This window comes from Diadema antillarum, unplaced genomic scaffold (genome assembly GCF_040938485.1).
Source record: "Diadema antillarum isolate AM-2024a unplaced genomic scaffold, OU_Dant_1.0 seq00001758_RagTag, whole genome shotgun sequence".
Lineage (NCBI taxonomy): Eukaryota > Metazoa > Echinodermata > Echinoidea > Diadematoida > Diadematidae > Diadema > Diadema antillarum.
The window spans coordinates 107,624-135,612 of NW_027272440.1; the positions used below are offsets into that span (position 1 = coordinate 107,624).

General features: G+C 37.5%; 2 protein-coding genes across 2 annotated transcripts; one reads left to right on the forward strand and one right to left on the reverse strand.

Annotated features, from left to right (window-relative positions):
- Positions 1-5,261: 5,261 nt before the first annotated feature.
- On the reverse strand, positions 5,262-17,593 carry LOC139712093 (tryptophan--tRNA ligase, mitochondrial-like). Its single transcript, XM_071623929.1, has 6 exons — positions 17,108-17,593; positions 11,256-11,507; positions 10,020-10,100; positions 7,371-7,456; positions 6,481-6,599; positions 5,262-5,710 (listed from the first exon to the last, which is right to left on the reverse strand). Exons 1-6 carry the CDS (start codon positions 17,246-17,248, stop codon positions 5,262-5,264), a joined length of 1,128 nt encoding a protein of 375 aa, XP_071480030.1. The 5' UTR covers positions 17,249-17,593.
- A 3,633-nt stretch (positions 17,594-21,226) lies between these two features.
- On the forward strand, positions 21,227-27,760 carry LOC139712096 (dehydrodolichyl diphosphate synthase complex subunit nus1-like). Its single transcript, XM_071623932.1, has 5 exons — positions 21,227-21,587; positions 22,826-22,981; positions 23,696-23,845; positions 25,572-25,671; positions 27,639-27,760. The coding sequence occupies exons 1-5, from the start codon at positions 21,281-21,283 to the stop codon at positions 27,727-27,729; spliced, it is 804 nt and encodes a 267-aa protein (XP_071480033.1). The 5' UTR covers positions 21,227-21,280; the 3' UTR covers positions 27,730-27,760.
- The last annotated feature ends 229 nt before the right edge of the window (positions 27,761-27,989 follow it).

Below are 27,989 nucleotides of genomic sequence, written 5' to 3' on the forward strand. Positions count from 1 at the left end.
TACTGGTACACATATACTTGCAACTATAATTGACAACCCAGTACCACCCAGGCAAGATATAATTTATGTACAGATACAAAGGTGAAGTTTCTTGAAACATGGATATTTAAAGGGAATTTCAGAAAAATATTTTTTCTAGGACAATGGAAGAACACTTGATCTAGCTTCTCCCAAAGGAGTGGAAAACAGAATGTGCCTAAACATACTGTATCTCAGTAAATGGTTTATGAAGAGAATGTTCACTTTTCATCTAAAAAAAGATGTAGATTTGTGAAATTCTGTAATTCTCTGTGTATAAAATTTTACGCTAGCGACATCGCAAATTGCTGCTGCGGGTTTCCATTTACATTGTAAATTGGGTGGTTATATATGGTATAAAACAAGAGAATTCATAACTCTCAAATGGATTGTCTGATTTTCCTCATAATTTCCACCGAGCGTTTTGCTTTTCTTTCTGCATTAAGTAATACCAAGTAAGGTCTTTTAAAATCTACATAGTACATATTTTGGGTAAACTTTCCCTTGAAACGATCATCCCAACTTTGCTGATACGCAATCATACCTTAAAGGGATCGGATAGTTTTGGTTGAGACCTAATTTCAGATTGTTTACATTTTTTGGTGTGATAATGAGAAATCTCTTATGAAATATAAAAGACCATGTAATTCCATGAGGAATTCAACGTTTATTTGATGAAAATTTGTTTTGAAATGGCTGAGATATCAGAGTGATTCTAATACAGTGTGGGACCCACACTTTTTTGCGATCGCTTTGTTTTACTTTGTTTTTGGATGTTTCAGTCATTCCAAACCTGATTTTCATCAAATAAACTTTGAATTCCTCTTAGAATGGTATGCTCTGTACTATTTCATGAGTGTTTTCTTGGTATCTCGCAAAAAATTAAAAGCCCAATTCTCATCTCCACCAATACTGTACCATCCCTTTAAGTCACACTTGGCAAGAAAACCATCAGTAACTCTTTGTGCACCCTGGCACTAAAGCTTAAAGGGTGTGTCCAGTTCTGGTCGAGGTGAGGATTTAGCTTTTAACGTTTTGTGAGATATTCAGAAACCACTCTCTGAGATGTCAAAGAGCATGCAATTCTACGGGGTATCAAAAGTTTATTCGATGAAAATCAGTTTTGAAATGGCTGAGATATCCAAAAACAAGGTGAAACAAAGAGATCCTAATAAAAGGCGTGGCCTGTCGCCTTTTATCATTATCACTTTTTTTGGATATCTCAGCCATTTGAAAACCAATTTTCATCAAATAAACGTTGAATCCTTCTTCAAATTACATGCTCTTTCATATTTCATAAGAGGTTTCTCATTATCTCACTTAGGAATGTTAAAAACATGAATCCCCACCTCAACCAGTACTGTACAGTCCCTTAAACCTGCCATCGGTGTTCAGTAACCAAACTGGACTTGACCTTGACCTAATTGTATATTACCAAGCCCACCCAGGTGTACTAATGTGCCTCAGTCCAACAGGAAGGCCAAGATGACACAATACAATAGGTGTGTGTGTGTGTGTGTGTGTGCACGTTGGGGGGGGGGGGGGCAGCGGTTACCTCTAGTCATTGGCAATCAAACTTCCACATATCTGCGCGAATTGGAGCAGAAAGCACTTCAGCGCATGAGTCAATCTGGATGCTGATTTTAAAACATTAAAAGTTCAATGCCTGGGTGCACAAAAGGTTAACAAGGTGTATGTTTCTTTTACTAGTTAAGGGACAATCTGTGATATGGCAGTGGTATGCTTTGAAATATGAATATGCCCTTTGATAATTTAACACAAATCATTCTTCTTCTTTTTTCGTCTGTAGCAACATGTTTTAGGATAATGTTTGCAATGTTGGTGAGACATTACTTGTAATCAGACTCTCTCGTATCAAACATGAGAGCAGAGCTGTGTGTTTACAGCTTGTCTGAAAAATCAAACTTATTGATTGATAACAGCTGCTCTTTTTCAAAAGCTCCTATCTTAAGTAGGTCATTCAATACAGTCACAAATATCTTTTAGCACTTGGAACATTTAATTCTAACGAACAGTTCCATGTGCCATGTACACACTGGTGTGCTGTTGTTAATGTTGTATTAGGTTTCAGGACCTGGGTGTACTGTAGAAGTGGATATTTTCGCCCAACAATTTTTTTGCGCTCAGGCCTGTAAAAAGAGTTTCCCGTGTGTTTAATTTCACGAAATCAAGACAGTACATGTAAGTACAGGAACATATGGCATGAAAAAAAAAAGAAATTTGTGTGCTTTTATTTTCGCTCCATTTTCTGGCTGCGTGAAATGCGCAAAAATTTCAACACTGCGAAAATGTCCACTTTTACAGTATTTTCATCGAGTACAAATGCATCCCTCTTAAAACATAGGTACATAAAGAACAGGAGTGCAGTCTTGTTGAATGTTGGTAGAAAATACTTTAATGAAATGGACATTTCTCATACTTTATTGCTAAAATGAAAGTCAACATTGTGATCACATCACCATGAAATAAGCCTTTTACATACAACTACATACTCCAGGAAGTCTGAATGTGCTGTGAAATCACTCAAGTTTAAACCAATCTTTTTCTTTCCTATTTCAATCATAATTCAAACATTTTATTTCAAAATGTCATTTCCTCATGACAGCAACAGAGTTTTAACTCACACACAGTTGCATGGAAGGAAAATATGTCAAAAATCAAACAACAAAGATGCTGCAATGAAGTAACTCTACTGATTTCATTAACAAATTTTTTTGGCAAAAAAAAAAAAACCGACACACAGAAAAATGAAGTTAGCCATTAATAAGCTACATTTCCGTTTTGTGGATTTGATGTAAGAAGCCACAGCTGGCCGCCATGTTTTTTTCTGATATGCAACTTCACATGAAGTCGTATAAGAACAATACCTGGTACCTTCAAACAAACACTGGACACTCCATCTCACCATCTTTTGGTAGGAGACCTCGCATTATGTCAGGCCATTTTGGCAAAATCTCCCGTTCTACCCTTGTCTCCCACTTAATAAAGTATTATCCCCTGCTTAAAATATAGCCCTCTCCTCCCCAACTTAATTAAATTGTCATATGTGTTTAACAAAAAGGCAAAAATAGCAAGAGAGAGCTTGTGGTACCCTATAGCTTCCAGGGTCCTAAAGCTGGCCCTGGATTCCCTTCCACAAGGGACATTGTGCTCCGCCATACTATGCGCACATAATAATCATTGTGCACATGTTTACATGATCAGTCTCCAGTTTGCTGGGGGGGGGGGGGGGGAGGGGGGTTCAGGTGGGAGAATCTCTAGTCTGACAAATGCCCAGGGTTGGGGTCTATGAGACACATTCCTTTCAATATGATGGTTACGGTAACTTCCAACTATTACTACACATCGTTGCTTGGGACATTTCTTTTCTATCGATGGATGCAAATGCGTTCAGGTTATTACAGCAAGCAAAGGCAATGATTGATGAAATACAATGTACTACCAACTTTACAGTGCTGCTATCAAATGTATTGTCACTCAGTACAAAGCCCCTATTCAAAAAGAAAAAAAAATCATGAAGCATTTTGTCAGATATCTTTTTTCTGCCAAATTTGCTCTCAGCCAATCAGATGCAAGGATTTCAGAGGCTGGTTACATTTTGTCAGAAAAAAATATGTGACAAAATGCTTCATGAAATGCCCCCCTGGAGGCAATATACAGTACATCACATTTGTGTCTCTATCATTATAAGGGAGGCAATGATTTGGTGTGTTGCTGATTTCACCAATCAGTTGACTCGCACAAAATAGAACAGCAAAATAAACAACATGTATATTGTACTTTACTGGAATGCATGTGTATGCAATCCATGTCACATGATTTGGGAACAGAAATGGTATATAGACTGTACCTCTCCAATATACTGTATAAGCTTTTATTTTTGCGAATTTCGCGAATCACTGCAGGACCGCAAATTTAACAACACGCAAAAATGTTGCCATTAACAGTACGCTAGGTTAGTAGTGCACTTATGATAAGCCTCGGTGTCAAATCACGAAAACAACATCTCGCGAAAATGTCCGCGACCTCCCTATTCGTGAAAATATTTGTACGTGAAAATAACAGCTTATAAAGTAGAATGTGTGCCAATGACCGCTGATATCTGCTCATCACAGACCTGTCACACTTTCTGGAGCTGGCATAAAAGGCAATTCAGAAATAACTGAATGGCATTTAAGAAGGGTTTTTTAGCCCGTCAGAAAAAAAAACAAAAAAAAAAACATAACCTCTCTCATCAAAAACAACAACCCACTCCCCAAAACAGAACAAACAAATCTGGTTTGAACGACACACAACATTTGACAGAATTGGTTACAATTAAAACAGAAATCCAAAATGCACAATTAGCATTAATGGTTGTTGATAAACATATGAGAATATGACATTTTCTTCATGATTCAGCTCTTAAAGTGGACCACGAAGTTCAAGGTTTGCACTTACTTCCACAAATCCCACTGCCAGGCTTGCTGTGAAGCATATGATAGGTCATTATCCAAACAGCCTGTTACACATCATTCCCATCTTTAATCCCCTCCCTACAAAGATTCTTCCATCCTAACAGACTTTATACAGACCATACCAGGTTGGAGAAGGCAAAAGGTTAATCTGCCCAAAGAGGAGGGGTAAGAAAAGGAACTGGCAGTATGCAACAGGTTCATTCAGACATGTAGAGAAACAAGATATTCAACACAGTTTGGCAGGACACAAATCACAAAGTCATGATGAATGCAAGCATGTGTGAACGCAGCATTGTACGAATAACAAAGTCGTGATGAATGCAAGCATGTGTGAACACAGCATTGTGTCATCTATGCTAGTGCACATGAACTAGACATGGACATGACTGTGAGTATAAGTGATTAATACTCAAAAATAATCAAGTAGGGTTTTAGAGTCATGGGTCTGGAACTTAACCCTTCACCAGAGAGATTTATACATTTGAATGTTGTATCACAGGTTTCAAGGATCTATTGGAGATATCATGATAGTGTCTCTTTCTGTAAGGGTCTAATATACACCAACGATGAACTTGACACCTCTGGACATCCACGTATTTCCACCACCATTTCCATCATATGCATTCACCTTTTCAAATTTTGATTGAAACGACTTGAGATGACTTGTCATAAAATTCGTTGAGGCCAACTTGGTCACATTCCAAGCTTGGTATGACAGTTTGAAGGATGATACTGTAGCAGCTCATTGGTTTCGCCAGCTGTCTGCTACGACAAGCCGACCATTTTCTTAACTCTCTCGTAGTTGGGCTGCGCAATCTCACGCGCCTTCTGCTCCCCAGTCCTAAGTACGTTCTCCAAGTAGTCCACATCGTCCCTTATTTCACGGAATCTCTTGCGAATAGGCGCCAGCTTCTCGCTAATCACGTCCGCCACCACCAGCTTGAACTGCGCCGTGGTTAGGATCTCAGACTGCCTGCATATATGGGCGGGGTCCTTGCCCGTGAACGCGCACAGGATTGACACGATGTTCGAGACCCCCGGCCGTGACTCGGGGTCGTACGTCACCTCAGTGGTGAAGTCGGTTTTGGCCTTCTTGAACTTCTCGTTGATGTCGCGGTGGGAGTCGGTAAGCATGATACGGCTCCTTGGGTCCTGCTCTGACTTGCTCATCTTCTGCTCAGGGTTGCGAAGGCTTTTGACCTTTCTGAATTCACCTGGAAGCATAATTAGAGCAACAAAGAGAAGCTTAATCCTAGTTCACATTATGAATCACTTAGAACAGCAAAATTTTTCTTCAAACACATTTTTGAAGAATACAGCATGCCACACAGGAGATTTGAACTAATTTAAACTTGATCTAATCTTCTCTAATCAATTTTTGTCATGAAGAATGTTCAGCGGTCAAAATTACAATGATCACAGAACATACTGTAGTGTTCCAAATTACTGAAGTGTCACTATGTTTCAATTAGACTTAAACAAAAGATAACAAGCAATGGAATACAACAGGAAAGAATACAAAAGTCATGCCTCCCAGCTGTGCACAATAACATAGCTACTGGCCATTTGTGAGAAAAGTAATCACATAGCCTTGTCATAAAATCAACATCACAGAAAAGTTTGAAATTTACTCTCCAAATTTGCTCATTGCACATCCAGTATAAAAGTTTCTGTAAAAATGTCAAATGGCTTTGAAAAACATCTTAACGTTTGCCAAAAGTGCTTGTTTCTACATTGCAGTCTCAGAATAATGTAACACACAGGGGGTTCATATTGAGACATACATTGAGCTATCATTGTGATCACTGGAAGCCAGGCCAGTACATGTACTTCCTTTACACGATGTAGTTCCCTCCGAGGTCTGGGGTCAAAGTACCTACAATATACACTTTTGTTGTACATGTGTTGGAAAGCTTTACATAATGACCTGAAGAAGAAGATCACAGGAATAAAAGGAGCTTGCTTGCTTTTTCTTTTTTCTTACCTACGACTGCCTTTGGGGCTGGAAAGAACTCTCCGTAGGCATTGTTGAAGATGCGGGCCAAGTCCTGGGCCAGTTCCAAGTGGGGGACCTGGTCCTCACCGACGGGAACATGGGTTGCTCTGTGTGAATGTCCATCATACAGGGTAAAAGGTGTCATATTGTGTGTTGACCAACAATTGCATTGGAGTATTGTATATACACTGTATGGTAAACTTTATACACAGACATACTAATTGACACATATGGACATCTAGATGTAATGCAATGGTATAGACACAGTCATAGCAAATTGAACATGCTGTCACAAATGCAGAAAAAATATGAAAATAATGAAAATAATAATAAAACAATTATAATAATGACAAATAACAATTATATAGCACTTCTAAGTGCACTAATACAAAGAACTTCAATCAAAATACAGTATATAGTTACCAATATTGTGATTATTATATCAAACGACAAATAACAAAAAAAAAAACAACCTACAATTAATTAACAAAATATTCATTATATGTAAGATGTTCATTTATCAAGTGCTATTAACCATTAGATACAAGTACACCAATTTGGACATCATATTTTGCAAGATTACACTGAAACAAGAGGCAGGCTTTCCACTGCTTAATAAAGCCACACTCATATCCTAATGATATCTACAAAAAAAAGAGTATGCACATTTCATTGTTTATCTCTTGCAAACAAACCATTTGCATGATCCAACTTGCAGTATTAACGCACCAAGTATGATATCACGTCATCAAGAAAAGCAAAGAGAACCTTAATCATATAGTATCTGCTGAAGACAAACAAACTATGACTCTTCTGTACAAAATAATATAGTAGAAAGTATACATGAGAGATATGCTAAATTGCCATGGTAACCTCACTTGTAGAGAAGAATATCTGCACTCTGTAGGATGGGGTAGGTGAAAAGACCGATGCAGGACTTGGACTTGTCATTCCCGGCCTTAGACTAGGAAAGAGAGATAGATAGGAAGTCAGTAGACATGACGGTCTGGTAACGAGAATAAAATTATCGAGTAGGCAAAGATCATCAGGGCTCCCGTATCAATATCCCACTCTTGTAGATAACATTGTGATCCACTCGAGGTCAAATCAAAGATCAAACCTTGTGGGTAAACTTGGAACGATCTAGTCTAACAAGTTCACAGGAGAGCATGTAGACTTGAAAGTAACAGATTATCCACTACGTATCAAAAGCAGCATCATATGATGTGCAGTTAATTATATAAATAACCAAAACACAAAAGAAAACAACAAAATACAAGACACACAAACAGCAACTGAAATTAAAGCTACCAAACTTTTATCTTGATCAAAATTTGTGCTGTTGGTGTGCGTTAAAGAACAGAACTATAGCAAAATGAAGGAACACAAAAATAGTAACAACAGAACTATAGCTGCCAAGATCTTCCAGGGCATAATTTCTGCAGTCAAAGTGCAGCTCTAAATGTTGTGTTTGATGACTTGCATGTCAGAGCCATTGTACCATATAAACAATAATCCCAACACCTTGCTTTCAGAAACTACATGATTGTGCTTAAAGGGGAAGGCTAGTAACTGATCAGTGGGAATCAGTAGAAATGCTGGGAGATGATTGTTCCAATTCATTCAAGAGTTCATTGTATATCTATTGTTGTGTGAAAATGATTTGCTTCAGAATGGTCTCATATTCAAGTAATGTGCAGTTTAATGCTTCCAGGTTAGCGTCCCTGGTCAGTGACGAGACATTAATCTGCACATTACTTGAATATGAGACCGTTCTGAAGCAAATCATTTTAACACAACAATAGATATAGAATGAACTCTTGAATGAATCCCATAAGGATTGGAACAATCATCTCCCAGCATTTCCACTGATTCCCACTGATCAGTTACTAGCCTTCCCCTTTAAGAAGTGTAAACTCCACAGAGCACTATATTTTCACAGAGACAATGCCCTAAACTTTCACCCTTTCTCTGCCAGGGACTTTGGACAGTGTGTATAATGCTATGGGGTTTTCTGTGCCAATCAGCACTAAAAGCACACAAAGAGATACAGACAGGGGGTTTGATAATGACAGGTTTACATCCCTGATCTGACAGGGGTATCCCTAGGCCATGACTTAGGTCCAGGTACACACATGATCTACTCTGATTACTATCTACCCTTGGGGAGCAAGTGAAGGGTTTGTTTGCAAAAACCGATAAGTCCATTTTTGAAGATTTTGAAGTACGATTTCTGTCATAAAGTACAAAATAATACCTTTTAAATGATATATTGGTCACCACATAAAAAGGTATATTTTTAAAGTTATGGTCAAAAGAAGCCAACATTTTCTTATTATTCTCTGTATTTTTCTTGACCTTTAATCGCAAATATCTCCATTTGGCAAATATGGACTTATCGGGTTTTTGCAAACAAACTCTTCAAGTGCCAATGAACAGATACTGGTACACGGGGAAGCTCAGGGACAATGGAATGAACTTTGTTTCAAACTCAATCACAAGGACTTGACAGGTCGATCCTTGAGTCTGACACCTGATTAGCAGGGAAGGTCTTTTTCAAGGGAGACTTTTCCGTTATTGGACACAAAAGTCCCAGCTCCCTCTCCTCCACCCCCCCCCATTTCTGTAACATACAAACATACAATTCCTCAATGTTTTGTTTCTTACAGCATAGTAACAAAGCACTTCATACACTTCATAAACCTGCTCCCGCTAATAGACCAGTTCTGTAATGTATTCAGATTTCAAGCATGCTTTGTTCACAACAGTTGCCCTTATCAACCACAAAGCTTGTCGGAGGCTTGCCCTACCTAGCAACAACTAAGTGAACTTGCTGCCTTTGGAACTGAATGGGAGGGAGCAGGTGAATGACAAGCTTCATTACTAGACTGTTAAAGAAAAGTAGCATCCATAAATTATATTTATACAATTTGTATTACAAAAATGGTCTATTAAGTTCCTATAGTATAGGCAGGAATCATTCAGTTGTTGCTAAGTGGGGCAAGCCTCCAAGGGCAACCTTTGTTGTTATTAAGGGCAACCTTGGTGAACAACCCATGTATGGAATTTGAATACCGTACATTACCGAAACAGTCTTATTGCACAGTAATGCTCTGGTAGCACAAAGCTGTTGCTGCAATGAAGTCTTTAATCTTTTACTACCAAAACGCTCTACAGGTTTACAACAATTTGACTGCCAAACTAGTGAAATGTAACAGTACAAAAACACGGGGGCCTATTCTTCCAAATTACATCTTGATTTCAATTGTAGATTACTTGGTCGAGATGCTGCCTCATACAACTTGCTACATGTATGTTTTCTTTTCTTCCTGTAAACACACATAGGGGAGGGGGGGGGGGAGTGTTTTGTGTTGAAAACGCATCTTCCATAACAAACAAAAGATATGACATTCCAATCTGTAGCCATTTATCAGCAAACAAGCATCCTTCCATACAATAACGACCATCTCTATCAGACATTAAACGGGTTTGTAAGAGTTTAGTATCAGATTGTGAAATGGACTCACCTTCCACTGAGGGAACTGGCCTAGTCTTGGTATAGTCGTCTTACAGCCAAGGATCCAACCCAGCTCTGCATGCTGACTTACCTATAAGCCAATTCACATCAAAAATTTGTCCTCCCGTTAATATTGCTGTTTCATGAAATCTTCTTGTAAAGCTACTAAAAACATTAATCATAGGGGCACTACATAAAAATTCATTCACATGATCAGTGCATGTATCATTTGTTTGTTTGTTGTTGGTTTTTTGGTTCATGTACAATGCACAATTAACATTTGCTACAGGAAATTAGAAAAAAAAACTTTTTAATACAATTATCAATTTTTATGTCATAATTTATGATACACTGAGCAATAAGTATTGATCAGCAAATTTTGCATTTTTCTATAACAGAGGACATGAGAATGACCCCCCCCAAAAAAAGAAAAAAGAAAAAAAAAACCCTTTGCTATGACCCCCCCCCAAAAAAAGAGAATATCCTTTGCGACAGCAACAACAAAATTGTTGCAGCAACAACAAAATTGTTGCAGCCTTTATTTAAAAAAGGAATAATCAATGCATCAAGTGCTTTGAAATGACCAAATGATAAAGAAGGCTGGTAAATTATCTTAAACTCACTCCCCAACATTTGAGGCAAATGATTGAAAATAAATATTTCAGTACACCAGTATTTTGGGCATACATACATGTATAATGACAAAACATGGAAACGGGGAGTGAATCGGAATGAATCTTTCCCAAACTCAAGCTGGACTGCTGAGCATCGTACTCCAGCTTGACTGTGCTCTCAGTCTGGTGACTATGATGATAATGATGATGACGATGATGACGATGATGATGATGATGATAATGATGACAATAAAGAGGAAGAACATTCATCTATCACCATAATATTTGTCGACACAAGATACTCTGTAGATCCTAAATCAATCCTAAATCTGTATTTCCCCCTCATATGCCATGACGTGGATAACATTGATGATGATGATGATGATGATGATGATGATGATGATGGTGGTGGTGATGATGATGATGGTGATGATGGCAATGGTGATGGTGATGATGGTGGTCAGTCCTATCATCATTATCCTTTATCTATCATAACTAATCAAGCTTGTATGGGAGGGAAAGAGGAGAGATTTTTTATAGCCACTGATTTGATTTCACTAATGGAAGAGGAAATCTAAACCTCTAAATATAATTTAAAAAAAAGGGGGGGCTGAATCTTAACCCCAACTCACGCTGGATTGCTGGAAGAGGATGCACCTGTCGGGATCGATGCCGCAAGCGAGGAGCACGGCAACCGTCGTCAGGATGCTTTCCCGGAGCTGGGCGGGGTCCTGGGGCAGCGTGATGGAGTGCAGGTCGGCGATGCTGAGCACCATCTCCGTCTCCGGCTCCTCCTGGAGCTCCACCCAGCTCCGGATGGACCCCAGGTAGTTGCCGATGTGGGGCACGCCCGTCGGCTGGATGCCGGAGAAGATCCGCTTGACCTGAGCACAGGATGGTGAAGAATGCACAATGTGTTTGTGTGTCTGGGTCACGGTGTGGTGATCATGCTCGTAAGTGTAAAAATGGTTCACAGTTCACTGCAATTTACTACCAGTACATGTATATCCAAAAATTTACGTACCATCCAGTCTTATTAGTTAGCGGGCTTCAACTCTTCAAACATATCTGTATTATTGTAATAGGCAATTTTAAGAATACATACAGTATAATAAAGTATCTGGCTCTGAGTTAGTGGTTTCTATAAAAAATACTGACAGGCTAACAGACAAACACACTTCTTTTTTTTTAAAACCTTAGTTTTGATTATCATTTCCATTTCTTTAAATGCCTTGTTAAGAATGTAAACAAATGCAGGAGAACAACAGAAATGTGGAGGGGTGGGGTACTCAGTTTGAATATTCACACAGTAATACGAGACACACAAATTGTGTGAATTTTCTCACTTACTTAATTTTGATGTGAATTGTTTATCTTTAACGCATACACTGTAGTGCTTACTCTAACTGTTCATCTTCAATAGATTTTAGTGGTTAACAGTATTCTCAGATTCACATCTTGCAAGGCATAACAACAAGAGGAAAAATAATTGTATCCTATTTGCCCCAATGGACATCTTGCCTTTTATCAGGAGTACTTTGCTTTGTTTTGTACTAGAATATTTTAGCCCCTTCAAAACAAATTTTTATCAAATAATCTTTAAATTCTTCATAGAATTGCATCCTCTTTAATATTTCATATGATTGATTTCTAATCATCTCGCAAAAAGTTAAAATCTGAATCCTCATCTCAACCAAGACTTTACCAATCCTTTTGAAGTTATGACTGACTGAATGAATATGACTGTTTTGTTGTTCTTCTCTTACAAATTAATTTCCCTCTTTTCACTCCTATCAATACTTTGCAAACATACTCTCCAATATACACAATGTACACCATGTGCATGTGAGTGTAAGTGTGTGCGCATTGAGTGGGACAGACCACTTTACTGAACTTGCACTCTGCTCTCTACAAAGCAAAGTTGGATCATTTACACTGACATGTATATTTGACATGACGTTAATAAATTGTGATAGAGCACATGACACATGGGACCTATTTTTCAATCTTTTTATTTTATATTCTATCCTGGGCATCTGCCGAGAAAGAGTGTTTTGCCTCTCACTAGACCTGGGTTAAGAAGATGACGCACAAAATTGCTCAGCAAGACTTCCTGGGCCTCACACCACAGCCTCGCAATCGCAAGAGAGAGATGATACAATACCGACTGAGCCACTGCATAATAACCAGAGCCATGCAATGGTATGGAGCTACTGTATGCATATCCCATAATCTGCCACAGACTTTGATATTTCGAGGACGACGTCCATGACAAAACTGATATGATACCATTATGCACAAGTGTACAACAATACAGCTTAAACTGAGATTCACATGACTAGTACACAATGACTACTTAGATCAATGAACTGACTAGCACAGTTCATTGATACAGGTAGGATACTTGAATGACAATTCATGCATGGTTTGTGGAGCATTGCACTTCTTTGTCTGATCTAATTTGCATGAAAACTTCTTTATATTCCTGTGACCGAAAAGGCCCAAAGTAAGCATCCCACATCACTGAATCTCACATTACTTAAGAGGGATCGTATGGTTTTGGTAGAGACATAACTTCAAGTTTCTAGCATTCTTTGGCAAGATAATGAGAAACCTGTTATGAAATGTGTAAGAGCATGTAATTCCAAGAGGGATTCAATGTTTATTTTATGAAAATTGGTTTTGAAATGGCCGAGATATCCAATATAGAGCAATCTGAATAAAAGGTGGGACCCAACTTCTATTACGATTGCTTTGTTTTACTTTGTTTTTGGATGTCTCAGCCATTCAAAAACTGACTTATCAAACAAACCTTGAATTCCTCTTAATAATGGTGTGCTCTGTACTATTTCATGAGTGGTTTCTTGGAATCTCACAAAAAGTCGAAAGGGATGGAATCCTGAGTATATTCAGGCAGATGTCTATTCATGGGAAACGCATGTTGTAGCAAAATCAGTCTGTCCTCAATGGGGTTAACTTTCACTGATCAATGTGTTTCACTAATATTGCTGAGCACTCTCACTCAATCCACATTTTTATATGTGGGCTTTGATTTCCTTTAATACTGAATGCTGAACAACAGTGAAAATCTGTGAGAAAAAAGATTTACCACACTTATTAGTTACTAGTCACTCAAAATTTCCAATAGATTGTTGCAATGAACCATGCAGTGTGTACATATCTACTGTACACAGGGTGCTCCCGCTGTTACAATGAATTGAACATGGTTATACCCGGTAATGGGATTTTGTCATAGTACTGGTCAATAAGAATTAAAGTTGGAATCTTTATCATTTAATACTGTCTTTGGTTGAAAATTCCCTTCTGTCATAGTGTTATAGGGCAAGTCCACATAAGGTCCCCTCAGAAGGCAAAATTTCATCTTTGCTCAATATTGACATGTTTGGTATCATTTTGAAGCTTATGAGTTGAAGTTTTGATTTCCGTGGAGGAAAAAATGATATTAGGTAAATTTATGCAAATTTCAAGGGCTTCATTTGCATAAATGTGAAACACAGCGTTATGTATGGGACATTTATAAAAATTCATATTAATTCAAAGGAAAGCAAATGATATTTGATTAATATGTGGACATAAGAAGTTCATCACATAGTTTAACTTGGTATGAAAATTTAGGGATTATGCAAATGATTATGCAAATTAGCTCGTGTCCTATCATAAGATGTCCCATACGTAACAAAATGAGGTCATTTTTTTAGGTTTTTTTCTGAATTGCTAAGGTTATTTTCATGCCCTTTTGGAAAGTTCTAATTTATTGTTTAGAGAAATTAAATACCAGAGAAAAAAGAAAAAAAAAGTAAAGGAAATATTTTTTATTAGGCATTGAAATAATGCTATGTATGGGACAAATGCGTTACGTATGGGACATCCTCATAGATATTGCATGTGAATGCATGTAGCTAGCTGGGAAGGTCTCTCAGTACACAAATGGTCAATCATCCTGAAGCTTTAAAGCATCCCAACATTGTAGCTACTTTTTGAGTTATAGACACTTGAAACAATACATGAACTTGACTGAACAATTTTCAGAAAGGGGGAGGGAAAAATGGCAAAATACACAATGAAAAATCAGCATTAAAGGGATGGTATAGTTTTTTGTAGAAATGGGGATTCAGTTTTCAACATTCAAAGAGATGATTTGAAACTAATTATATGAATTACTTAAGAGCATAAAATCCTACGACTAGAGGAATTCAAAGTTTATGTGATGGAGATCCAATTTGAAATGGTTGTGATATATATAGAAAAAAATAAAAAGTAAAATGATTTTTTTTTTTTTAAATTGCAAGTGATACACAAAAGTTTTCAGTAGTAGCCACAACAAAATTCATGGGTATACATACTAGGGTGTGACTCGAATCAATGACCTGACTGCTAGACAGACATCATATATCTACGCGATCACTAGGGTTCCACGCAGCAGGTAATTGCTTATTTATTAAACTTAATATTTCTTGTGTCAAGTTGTTTTTTATTGAAACTAAATGGCAAACTGCCCTTCATCAATGGAAGTAAACACTTTAAACTATTCAATTTTTCAGTAGTACATTGTACAAGTAACTATCCTGATGAAAATAGGGCATACATTGTACATACTCAGGTTGGTCATAAAAAATATAGAATATGATTGAAAGTGATTATGATGGTAAATATCTGGGGAATATTGTCCCCTTGTCAATCTGGATCAGTATTTGAGTAATTTGAACTTCATAAATTTGAATAATTTCAACTGATTCCACCTCAATAATTATGCAAAAATTTGTTTATGGGTATTTTGCAAATTTATTTTGCAAAATACCCACAAACATGGTTCTCCACACACTAAACGAATGGGGGACAAAGGGCATGCATACCCAGGTTGGTCATAAAAATAAAAAAATATGATTGAATATGATTTTGATGGTGAATATTTGGGGAATATTGTTTCCTTGACAATCTGGATCAGTATTTGAGTAGTTTCAACTGATTTTACTTCAATAATTATGCAAAATACCCATAAACATGGTTCTTCACACACTAAATGAATGGGGGACAAACTGTCCCATACGTAACTGTCCCATACGTAACATGTCATGTCTGTCTTTAATTAGAACCTGTAATTAGAGCTTTTTGTCTAATGACATGAAACTTACCTGTAATAATCTTGAGTGTTGTGACTTTCATCACAGTGAGTTACAAGTTGTAGAATGAAATACTTTCAGAGAGTTTTGAGGTTGAAAAAATGTTTAAAAAAACAAAATTTTTCTGGTCCCATACGTAACGGCACATATTTTCTCTTCTAGAATATAATTTGTCATGGTCATTTTTCTCAATTTTTTACATGATTATACTTCTTCTAGATATCAATCACCATGATGAAGTTCAATATGATCAAAGGCCATTAACACTATTTTTCAGGTCATAAAATTCTCTGAATGTCTCATACGTAATGCGCGCGTTATCTTGGACTTGCCCTATAATTAAAATGTTTTAAAGTTCACAATATGGTGATTTAAAAATGCAAACTTCAAAATGATTCAAATGATTGCCCCAGTCATCTAGCACTTGACCAAAATAAATATTTTGCAAATTATTCAAATTTTATCAATATGCTTACTTTCATGAAATGATGCTTGTTCCAATAATGCATGTGTGCTCTCGCACGAGCTGTATATCATTAAATTCATACTCTTTCACAAATCTAAAAGTAACATACTTACAACTCATGCACACATACAGGGGCAGATCTATTCTAGTTATTCACAGCCCTGTCGCTGTAAAATACATCATGAAGTTGCGACTGGAGTTTCACGCGGCATCTAGTTGCTAGGGCAGATCCAGTTATTGTTGGGGGGGGGGGGTTGACCCTATGACGAATGGTCATGACAAGCAAAAAAAAAAAAGTCTGTAGTCATCTTGTTTGCTGCCACTTCTCTTCCAAAATCAGCTGACAAGCAGCCAAATACAAAGGGAATTAAATCCTCTAAACCCCAAAACAAAACAAAGAAGGAAAAAAAAAAAGGAGCGGGGGGGGGGGGGGGGGGGGGGGGGTTAGAGATTGCGTATACCGATAGTGCGGATACTTAGTTTTGGTTAAGACCTAAACTTCTTGATTCTAACATTTTTTTTTTTGGCGGCGAGTTAACGAGAAACCTCTTATGAAATATGAAAGAGCTTCCAATCCCAAGAGGAATTCACCATTTCTTTGATGACAATAGATTTTGAAATGGCTGAGATATCCAAAACAGCGATTCTAATAAAAGGTGGGACCCACCTTTTTTATATTACGATCACTTTGTTTTTACTTTCTTTTATTTCTTTTAAAGTCTATTAACATTTCATTCATGTCATAAAATCTGGTGGAAATGGTAGCCGATCTTTTAAAGTTCCATCTTTTCTACATTCATAGCAGTGCAAGGCCTATCATTAAAACAAACTTACACTGTCACTAGGCCTACACAATGTAAAATTTTCATACACTCACCTCGGTTTCAGCATCACCGACAACAGAGGCGGCCGCCTGTGGGTTGGCCACACTGCTGGACGTATGAAGCGATTTTAGGATACTGGTTCGCCTTTTACAAAGTGACACGAGACATCGCATTCCTCGACAACTAAACGCCATGATCCAAAATATCCACTGAATCCGATGGTACGGTGGTAATAGTTTAGAAAACTGAAGTATTCCCAGCTAGCTTAGTCTAATATAGGGACGATGAACGGCGAACATACAGGAGAAACACCGAGCGGGCATATAACTCTTGCCGCGCCGGTGGCTACCGGCCAAGGATAGTCCAGTGGTGCACAGCACCTTGCACGATCGCTGTAACCAGTTAAGCTTTCGGAACACGCGAAGCCGCGGAAGGTCAGATTACTTACGGCTTTACTGAATCCTCTCAGTGACTCCGGATTATTTCAGCCTATTCCCACCACCATCACCTCAGAAACCAGGCACTCTACTAATATTTGTACCACGTACCTTTTCGTAAGGGTTATAATGCCCACTGAGCTCTGAGTGATGTAAACTGTAAATCTAGTGTGTGGCAGCATGCATACCCAGAATCGCCAGCAGCTGCCTCGATGCCGATGGGGCCTTTGTCGAAGGAAATCATCTTATTATTTAGGAACAGCTGAAAACTAGGAGCACAAGACTGACCTAAATATTTACTGTAGACACAATAAAGTTGATATCAGTTTTATAGAAAAACGTGAAAAAGTCTCCAAAGTGATAGATATTTCTATATCTACATAAATGAAGAACATAATGCACATTGAACATTGTCTATACACCTGTAACAAGGCTATGCTTTGATCACATGTCATAAGGCTTGACCGTGGGAAGCTCCTCCCACTTTTGTTTTCAGTGATCCAAGGATCCACTGATGCAATACAAACTAAACATACTAACCATTTTTACTTCTGCGCCATCGGTATCGCGTCTTCAAATAAAATACAAAGTGCACTTTAATTCAATATCGCTGTTTCAATTTAGAGATCACTATAAAAATGTGATAAATACCAAACCATACCATAGGTCAAACACGTATCGAAATGTCTTTGATAATGCTGAAAATTCACATGGACAAATTATTCGTAGACAATAGATTTTGCCTGGGTGAATAAAAAAATAACAAAACAATTTTAAACTTTGAAATCACGTATAACCCATAGCCTGAAACTTATAGGTCCTATAATCGTTTAGGCCTACGGGAATTTTGCCCATAGTATATTTGATGCCAGCATCATGCACACTCACCGATTTATTAATTTGCCATTTACTCGAGTAGTCGCAGATTTGTCTCATACATGTCAAAATAGTCACATTTAACAAATTGCTCTTGATTCATCATTAAAGTGAACCGTCAAAGGAAATGCAATCTTGGGAAAAGCTCATTTCCCATGTTCAAGCTGGCCGTTATGAATACAGTGAACTAATTATTTCGTATAGGCAGTATGTCTTCAACAAAGAGGTGATATCATTATGTAGGGACATCTACACATTTAGGACCTACACATTTGGTGAAAAATGTGGTGGACCGATGTGTTGTGTTGATGTGTTGGCTCAGTGAGTAGAGCGGCTGCCCTCACAATCGGGGGGTCGTGGGTTCAAACCCCGGCCGCGTCATACCAAAAGACGTTAAAAGATGGGAGTTGCTGCTACCTTGTTTGCCGTTCAACAGTTGAAAAGGTTAGAGCAACGTCGATCTGGCGCTGCTCAGTGGCTGCCGGGCCCACGATCAATTGGGCAAAAAGAATTTCCTTTCTTGGACAATAAAATTTGGAGTTTATATCCAAAACAATTATTATTATCATTATTATAAAACATTTGGTGAAAATCCGATCATCCGTTCTTGAGTTCTTGGGAGACAGTCTTTATGACCATGTGACCTTTTACCATTGACCCTCAAATTTAATATTCTCTCCTATTATGAACACACCCTGCAAGATTAGTGAAAATCCGATCATCCGTTAGATCACAGTTTACGTCAGGCTTTTATGACTCTTGTGACCTTTGACCATTCATCTAAAGCCCCCCCCCCCCCCCCCGGCCTCATTTAATGGTTTCTTTCTTACCTCATTATGAACACACCCTGCAAGTTTGGTTAAATTCACCCAGACAGACAGCTAGGCAGACAAACAGACAGCGCCACAGATACGGGACCGAAAAAATAACCTCCGCCGACCGTAGGTTTCACCTACTGGCGAAGGTATAGATGAAAATATTGAACATGCTTGCCTTGCGACTCACCCATTGTATCCCCTTAATCATCACTTAATTTCACTCTTTCATGTGAAAAGCATGACTCTGCCACATTTTTGCGTAAAATGTTTTGCTAAATTAGTAATGTTATTTTGTACACTCATCCTCCCCTATTTCTCTTATACTATTTAGGCAAACACATGCCAGCTGCACCTCAAAAAAACAATTAAAAAATTGTTTTCATATAGAATTGTGCGATTAATTGTTGATGCATCCTCTACAGAAGTAATGCTAACAATATTTTGACACAGTGTCGAATGAGGCTGCTCATGATGACAATAACAATACATACTGCATTTTCAATAAGATATAATAAATTATTTTTACGTTACAAAGATATTAGCAAATACACATCATCCTGTTTTTAGAGACCTTCACCCTCAACACGAGTAATTGTATTTGAATTGAATTGATATTGAATTGGAAATTAAAAGAAAACAAAGATGCACTAGACTACATAATAATTTTCACGAGTATTCGATTGTGTTTGCTATGTAACGTAAAGCATGCTTCTAAATATTTTGGAAGAAACCCCCATTAGGAAATCGAGGACTTGTTTTAAGTCGTCACCGTATAATACATCACGGAAAACAATAAATCCAACTTACTATTTACTTCATTAACTTTCTTTCGAACCGTTACTTAAATTTCCTTCCTTACTGTGTTATAAACTTTGTAGTCAACGTTTTTTTGTTTGTTCCGTTTTGCTGTTTTTATGTGGGGAAGACACAAGAAGTTGTACTAGTGTTATAGTTCCATTGTCACTCTCAGACTGACTGAACAAACCATCATTTTATTCTGTGTTTATATGGAAGAGTTTGGTGGATGATGGTAAATATCATATAGCCGATGTTATGGGGGATTCATCATCTTATAATATATTTCTTTTTCATTTCGTTTCGTTTATTTCATTTCCAACAATGCAAAATATTTCATACATAAAATAACACAATATCAATACAATGTAGTAACAAAGAAAAATATTATACGTGAAGTTAACAATACTAATACGCATCAAAAAAGCAAATACAACTGAACTAAAATTACGAAATGGAGGAGACATGCTGAAAAGCTAAGCTCGTATTTTGCAGTCTCCTCGTGGCAAAAAGACTAAATAACATCAAGGAAGCAAGTTGCTACATATAATATAAAAAGTACACAACACATACAGACGTATACAAACAAACAAACAAACAAACAGACCGACAAACAAACACAGGTAACCTCTCTTGTTAAAGAGAAAGAGAGAGAGAGAGAGAGAGATTTGAGAGAGGAAGAGAGAGGGAGAGAGGGAGCTATTGAACATGAAATGAATGGAATGAAACAGTCGTAGAAAATAAAACTGGATGATACTATTGTAATCAAAGTGTTCCCTTGTATATCATTGTATACATTAACTATAACTATTTGAATAAAAAAGAATCGTTATATGTCATGACAATTATTGCGACATGAATTATATATTGACTCAGGCCAAACCATTATCTTGATTTCAAAAGGAATCGAATTTACAGACATGTGATCATAGATAGACACAAAATTGAATAAGTATTCTGTGCGCTCTCATTGCATTTTTGATTTTAGGAAATATACATGGATAATAATAACAATCGGATGAAAGGTATACATTGCATTATTGTTGCAATATAATTTGGAAGCTGCTTCCCGTCTGCGGGCTGTCGCCACCTTTAAAGATACCATACGATGAATAATTGCTTCCTTCAGTTGAAAATGTACCACGTTCGCAGAGAGCAGAGAGCAGCAGTATACACGAACATCACAGCGTATCGCGCTCGAGTACGTGTGTGATGTAGAGAAGGCCGAACGCGAAGGTAGATTCTCACTGCCGCCGCTTTGTGAAATATTTGTATTTTTATGTCATTTCGATGAATTATCATGGCTGTTGACACATGTTCAAGTATACTCTTGCGTTTTGTCCATGTACTGATATGGATTCGGATACAAATCGCGGTTCACGTGAGTATCATCCTGAACCGAGTATCGGCTGCCCTCTGCAATTTTGACTTTCAACGTAAACGAATGAGAGAAAGATGTCGGACCGACTGCAAGCAACTATCCAAACTTCCTTTACACCTTGGAATTCAGATCCTCGAAAACCAAGTTTCTGAAAAGGACGTGGCCAGTATGCTTGTTTGGTGTATGACAATGGGAATCCCATACGTCACTATGTTCGATGTGAAAGGTAAGTGCATGCAGAAAGCAATTAGAATCTAGTCTAGCTCTATATGAGATGGTCCGTGAATCACAACATGAACAGGTGCCTCTCACTGTCATTGTGATTCATTCATGTAAAGTATCATCTGATCTATCACGAGTCATGCATCAAGTCACGTTACTTAAAGTTAACAATAATTAAATAACACAATCTAGTTTTGAGAGTTGGAAATTTGCAATCCTTCATTCTTTTTGATGTTCAATCTATCAATACCAATTGCAATGTGGAGATTTACCGCAAGAGCGGAGAGAGAGGTTGCTGAAATGAATTGTCAAAGCGACCGCGCCAAATGCCTGAACTTAAGTTTGGGGCTAATTTGCACAGGAGAAGGAAGACATCAGACAGTTTTATTAAATGTGCCAGGTAGTTCAGATGTTAATTTCAAGCAAGCTGCCCCTAATTTGACGATAGCGTCATCCAAAATTCGACCGTCCGTCAGCTACGGTATGTACCATAGAAACCAATGCTTTTGCCATGTTTGCGCGTGGTCAGATCTTGGTGTGTTTAATAAATTTATGAAAGTGTTTCGATAGAAAGCTCAAAAGCAGGGTCTGGTCCCTGGACATAATGCAGCAAGAGAACAGTAAAGTTGAGACAGTTATCTTGATATCAAGCTGCCTAATTATTATTTAGTACTGATGTTTAGAACAATCAAATTTCAGAGGTATTGCAGGTGCAAGATAATTTTTGTAGTCCCACCCATTCATATCCCTGTTAGTACAATGTACACTGTATCTATGTCCTTTATGAATAGAAAAAAAAAAGATAGTCTTGGCAATCATAGTTTTTTTCTTTTTTCATTGTCCAAAATCTAACGATCATGTGATGTGAATTTCTGGTGGTTCCCTCAAGCATATATCTTGAGGCTGTGTGATAACTCGCCTTTATCAGTTTTTATTCTGTATATCTCAGATAGTAAGGCCGCACAGTTGAACACAATTTAGTACTGTATACACCTTAATTAAATGAAGTGACCCCATTTCAAGTAATCCCTGCTTGTTTTGAACCAGAAATTAAGTTGGCAGCAGATTTCAAAAGGTTTCAACTTACAGTTTTGATTCAAGAGTGTTAAATAGTGAAGAAAAGTCTCAGGTATACGCAGGCAGGTATCTATGTAAAGATTGCATGTTGTAGCAAAATCAGCCCATCCTCGATGGGCTAATTGAATTGTTCTTCAGACATGATCAATTTTTCTCTCTTTTCAGGTCATTTAAAAAATACTGCTTCTGATTTCGGCAAGATATTAGAGAAGAGAGTTTCTGAGGTCTGCACAACATGTGATCAACTCGTCTTCCAGCTTGAAGTTCCAGAGAGAAACGGAAGTTTGTCAGCGAAAATAGTCTATAAATCCAGTTCAGAAGGTTTGTTTTGTTTTGGTCAATATTGGTTCATGCTGTTGTGAGTTTCAGCTTTAACTGGAGTCTAATGATTGCAGGTTACAATGCTCACATCACAGTTGATTGATTCTCTGATAGTCAGTTAAAGTACTGTAAACAATATCCAGCAATGGAAGAATATTTGATGCTAATAGTGTCATATGAATCCAATGATCGTAGAATTTGTGCCTCCTCTGTGCAACATTGAGGATTTGTGTTTTCCACTAATGTTATTACTAAATGTAGAAAGGAAAGGTTGATAAATGAGTGAATATATGTATATAAATTATATATATATATATCAATTGCTAAAATGCAAGGGAATTGTCAAACAGTTTTCCTTCATTTAAATTCTTGTTAAACTGATTCATAATATCCTTGTAGTACTCATGTATTACTTTTTAATCTTGTTGAGTTCTTAACAGGTGTTAAACAAACAATACAATGCATCCTTGAAAAGATGAATAGTCAAGTCCCATTTGAATGCAACTTAAATTGTGCAGTTAAACAGCCAATTACCCAAATACTTAGATATTTAAAGATGTATACCCCAGTCCCTCTGATCCATAAATTGGTTGCATTGTCTGCATTACTGTATGAGTCAATTTGTGTTGTGGATTAAATCATCCCTCTTTCTCTCTCTCATTGACCTTACCTGGCATTTGAATGGTTGAGCATGTACTAACTTTGTTGTTCCAGGAAGTGATAAAACAAGAATAGCCCTCATTTCGTCATCCGACGGCAGGCAGGATATTGTCAGCGCTGCCAGGAAAATATGTCAGACTGTTGCCGATAAGCAGTCCAGAGCATCAGATGTCGGCATTCCACAACTCGATGAACATTTTAACAGTGAGTGTGTTATCTGATTGAGAAACTCTCATTGAAGGAGATTTCCAGATAATTTCAGACTTTTGCATTTGAACATCTGTAAATTGATTATAGTGGGTACAGAGTTTCAGATTTTATAGTAATTGGGATGAGGCATAAGAATGTGTTCAAAATTCATAACAAATCACAATAAGAAAGAATGATGACATAGCAGCTTCATGTAAGAATGCATGATTCGCTGCTCAAGGAAGCAGAACAAAAGAAGAAAGTGTGCATAAATTCTACACAGGTGAAGATGTTAAGCAAGTGGAATTGTAATGGATTACAATTGTACTGTACACGGCGACATTGGAATACTGTAAAACGAGAAATGTTTGCGTGCATTTTAATTTCGCGAATTTCGCGAGCGCCAGGATTTGTGAAATTAAAATGCATGCATGCAAAAGTTCTTGCCTACACAATATGCATTGGATGCCTGTGGCAATTCGTGAAAATTTAATGCTGCGAGAAAGGCCGTTGGCTCCAATTTGCGAAATTTTCATGCCACGAATATATCGTGTTTTACAGTTGTGTTAGCCTGTTGCATCATCCTTGTTCAGTGCATAGTGTATCATATGGGTTTTTAGGGTTTTGGTTTCTCTGCTCAGTGACCATAATTTATTCCACAAAGACATACATTGAGCTGTCAATTTATGTAGTACATGATATGAAATTATATAGATAGTCTGGATTGTCCCTTTAATGTTATGACTCAAGCTAAAAATGAAATCAAAATACTTATTGTTTAACTTCGCAGTCTGAGCTATGTAGTAATGTTCAAATAGATTGAAAGTCACTTGTGCATTCAAAAGTTTTGAAGATTTGTTATCACTGTGAAGTATTAAATCCATGTTATGTCATCTGAGACGACATCTTTGTGCCCAAAGTCAAACTGAGAAACTGCTATGAGAAAAGTTTTGTGACAATGATACTTCATTCCAAAAACAAAATTGAAGAAGTGTTTTTGTACTAACCAAAGTGTTTTATTTTGAGGAGTTCCTTATGCCTTTGGCAACAGAGAGACAAACATATCTATACTTACAATCGTAAGTATGAATAGGAATGTTTTTATGGTCATACTACAATGTATCGGATGTTTTTTTTTTCGTAAATAGCTGATCTTATTGAACATATTTGAAATGTTTTTTTTTTAATGTTGTTTGGTATGAAATGCTTCTTTTATAGAGGCCATCTTATTCTGTAGAATCATTTAATACTCTGTCAGGTACTTTGGTCTTGCCTTTTTCTTACTACTGCTGTCAAATATTTGGGTATACATGTAAAGCTATCATGTACAGCTCTCTGCTTGTACAGCTGTGGGCTGGTGGGAAGAGTTGGGAGAGGGGGATCTCTCTCTGATATGGGGTATGCAATTAAATTCAGAGTTGCGAATGTAATGATTGCATGATGAGTTCTGAAGGGAATTCCCTTAGGACCTCATGAGCGAAAAGTACACCTGACCGATCAACATTGTACAACCATATGCCATTCCAGACCTGACAAATACTTGACTTTGTAGCACACAATCATTATGGATCAGGGTTCTTCCTACAAATCAATTTGTTTTTGACTTTCCTTTGATTGGATTTTGAGGTATGTGATTCATATGATAGTGAGAACTATGAAATACGATGTCATCATTTTTATTTGTGTTTGTAATTGATGATTCTTCCCTTGCGTTCTCTACTGCTCTCTCTGTATTCTGCAGCATCAACAGTATTTCCCGACCCCGAGTTAATTGTTCAATTCGGCAGCGTCAACAGTTTGGTGGGATTTGCTCCCTGGAAGATCAGAGTCACAGAAATAATGTGAGATTCTCTCGTGTTGTGTTTGATGGCTTCATTTGTGATGACTTTGTAGCTTCTTGTAAAAGAAAAACAAACAGTGTGTTTGGATGGTTTTTATTGATGACAAGCCTTCCCAAACTTCACTTATTCAATTTGTAGATTATTTTCTAATGGTGCCATAGGTGCGTTTGTTATGATTTGATTTACACTTCCATTTAGGTTTGCAATTTGGGATGTTAAACAACTTTTGGGTTTCCTTACAGTTCCTTTGGATGCTTAACATTATCAGCTATTGTGTGATGCAAGATGTCATTTATTCCATAATGTGTACCGTATTGAGTTGACTTTAGTACAGGACATGGATATGAACATATATATCATCTAGTTAAGATATTGTAAATGTCTGCCATTTAAGGGAATCCTATCATACTTAGTCGGTTTATAAAATGCTACTACTGTACATGCTCTTCCATGGCAAGCATATTTTCCTCCAAATGTTTTAACCTCAACATGGACATCAAATGCTCTTCTCATAATTATACCCCCGCCAAACAAAGTTTGAAGGGGGTATATAGGAATCAGCGGACGGTCGGTCGGGCAGTCGGTCGGGCGGTTGGTCGGCGGTCGGGCGGTCGGTCTGTTGCAAATCTTGCGTCGCGAACTACTTCCTCAGTTTTCAACCGATTCCCATAAAACTTGGCACAGATGTGTGCCTTGGGTTGTAGATGTGCAAGACGTATTTTTTGACAGTACCCAAAAGTACGTTGCCATGGTAACGGCATATTATGGGCAAAAATGGGTACAAATCTTGCGTCGCGAACTCCTCCCACAGTTTTTGATCAATTTTTATGAAATTAGGTACAGATGTTCATCTGAATATGTTAATGTGCAAGACACATATTTCCGCAGTGGCAAAAAGTGCGTTGCCATGGTAACGGCATGTTATTGGTAAAATATAGGGCAAAATGCTTCATGGCAAAACTGCTTCATCAGTGTTCTTCCAATTCTCATGGAATTCATATTGAATGTTTGTCTTAGGATATAGGTCAGCATGACACATTTCTTGACAGTGACAAAAAGTATGTTGCCATGGTAACAGCTCACATATTATGAGCCAAAATGATGGAAAATTTTGTGTTGCAAACTACTTCCTCAGTTTTTGCCCAATTTCCATGAAATTTGGTACAGATGTGTGCCTTTGGTTGTAGATGTGCAAGACGCATTTTTCGACAGTACCCGAAAGTACGTTGCCATGGTAACGGCATATTAATGGCAGAAGATCAAGGAAAGATCTTGCGGATTTAACTACTTCCTCAGTTTTTTGACCAAAGCTTATGAAATGTTGTTTGGCGGGGGTATAACCAGTCGCTGTAGCGACATTTCTAGTTCTATCTGCACTGTGAATCTGAATTTGTAACAAGTGTACCAAGTACAAATTAGTATATGGGAGCTGCTGATAGCACTCTGTAAAAGTGGTGCATGGCAGGTGTTGAACTATGTACTAACTTCATATCGTCAGATGAGAACCAGAAGGGTACTACCGTGTTCTAAGATTTGAGCATAAATAAAAACAAAGCAATCCATTTTGATGTAATAAAAAGTTTATCTAATCAAAAGTTGGTAGATTTATAAGAATTGTCCAAATATAGGGTAAAATAGTGTCACCCTGTAGTTCTAGTTATTAACATTTTACTGAAAATTAAAATAATTCAAAATTAACACCATAATGTAGATAAAATTGAGCTCTACAACATGATACTGGATAACTCAATACCCCCCAAAATTGCATTCCCTTTGGCCTTCTGGTTCTCAACCGATGATATATTCTGTACCATATTGTTATTATGATGACCATAATATTTATGGTAATGATAAAAGTTTGTTTCACTATCATCATCATCATCATCATCATCATCATCATCTTTCTCAGCATTGTTACAGCTGTAGTTATTATCATCTTGTTGCAATGATTTCCATCTGTTGTGCAGGACGTTACCAACTCACCGCAGCCTGAATTACAGCAGCTTCCTTGGCGTCCTCCACTCTTTCTCGCAGACGAAGCAGCGATACGGCAAGTAGTATACTGTCTGTAGGCAATGGCGACGCATCCTTGGCCAGAGTAATAGAAGAGATATGCCACGTGGACACATCTACACCTAAGAAGTCTCAATCTACATTTGATAGATTCTGTCACTTTGGTCCATGCATTCGGCGAAATGCATATTGTGTTCTCTTCAGTGATGTACCGTAGTTGTATATTTATTCGATTTTTCTCTAGTTTTAAAATAGTAAATTGCTCAGCGACATCTTTCGGTTTCTGCAAAGAGATTATGAGATGG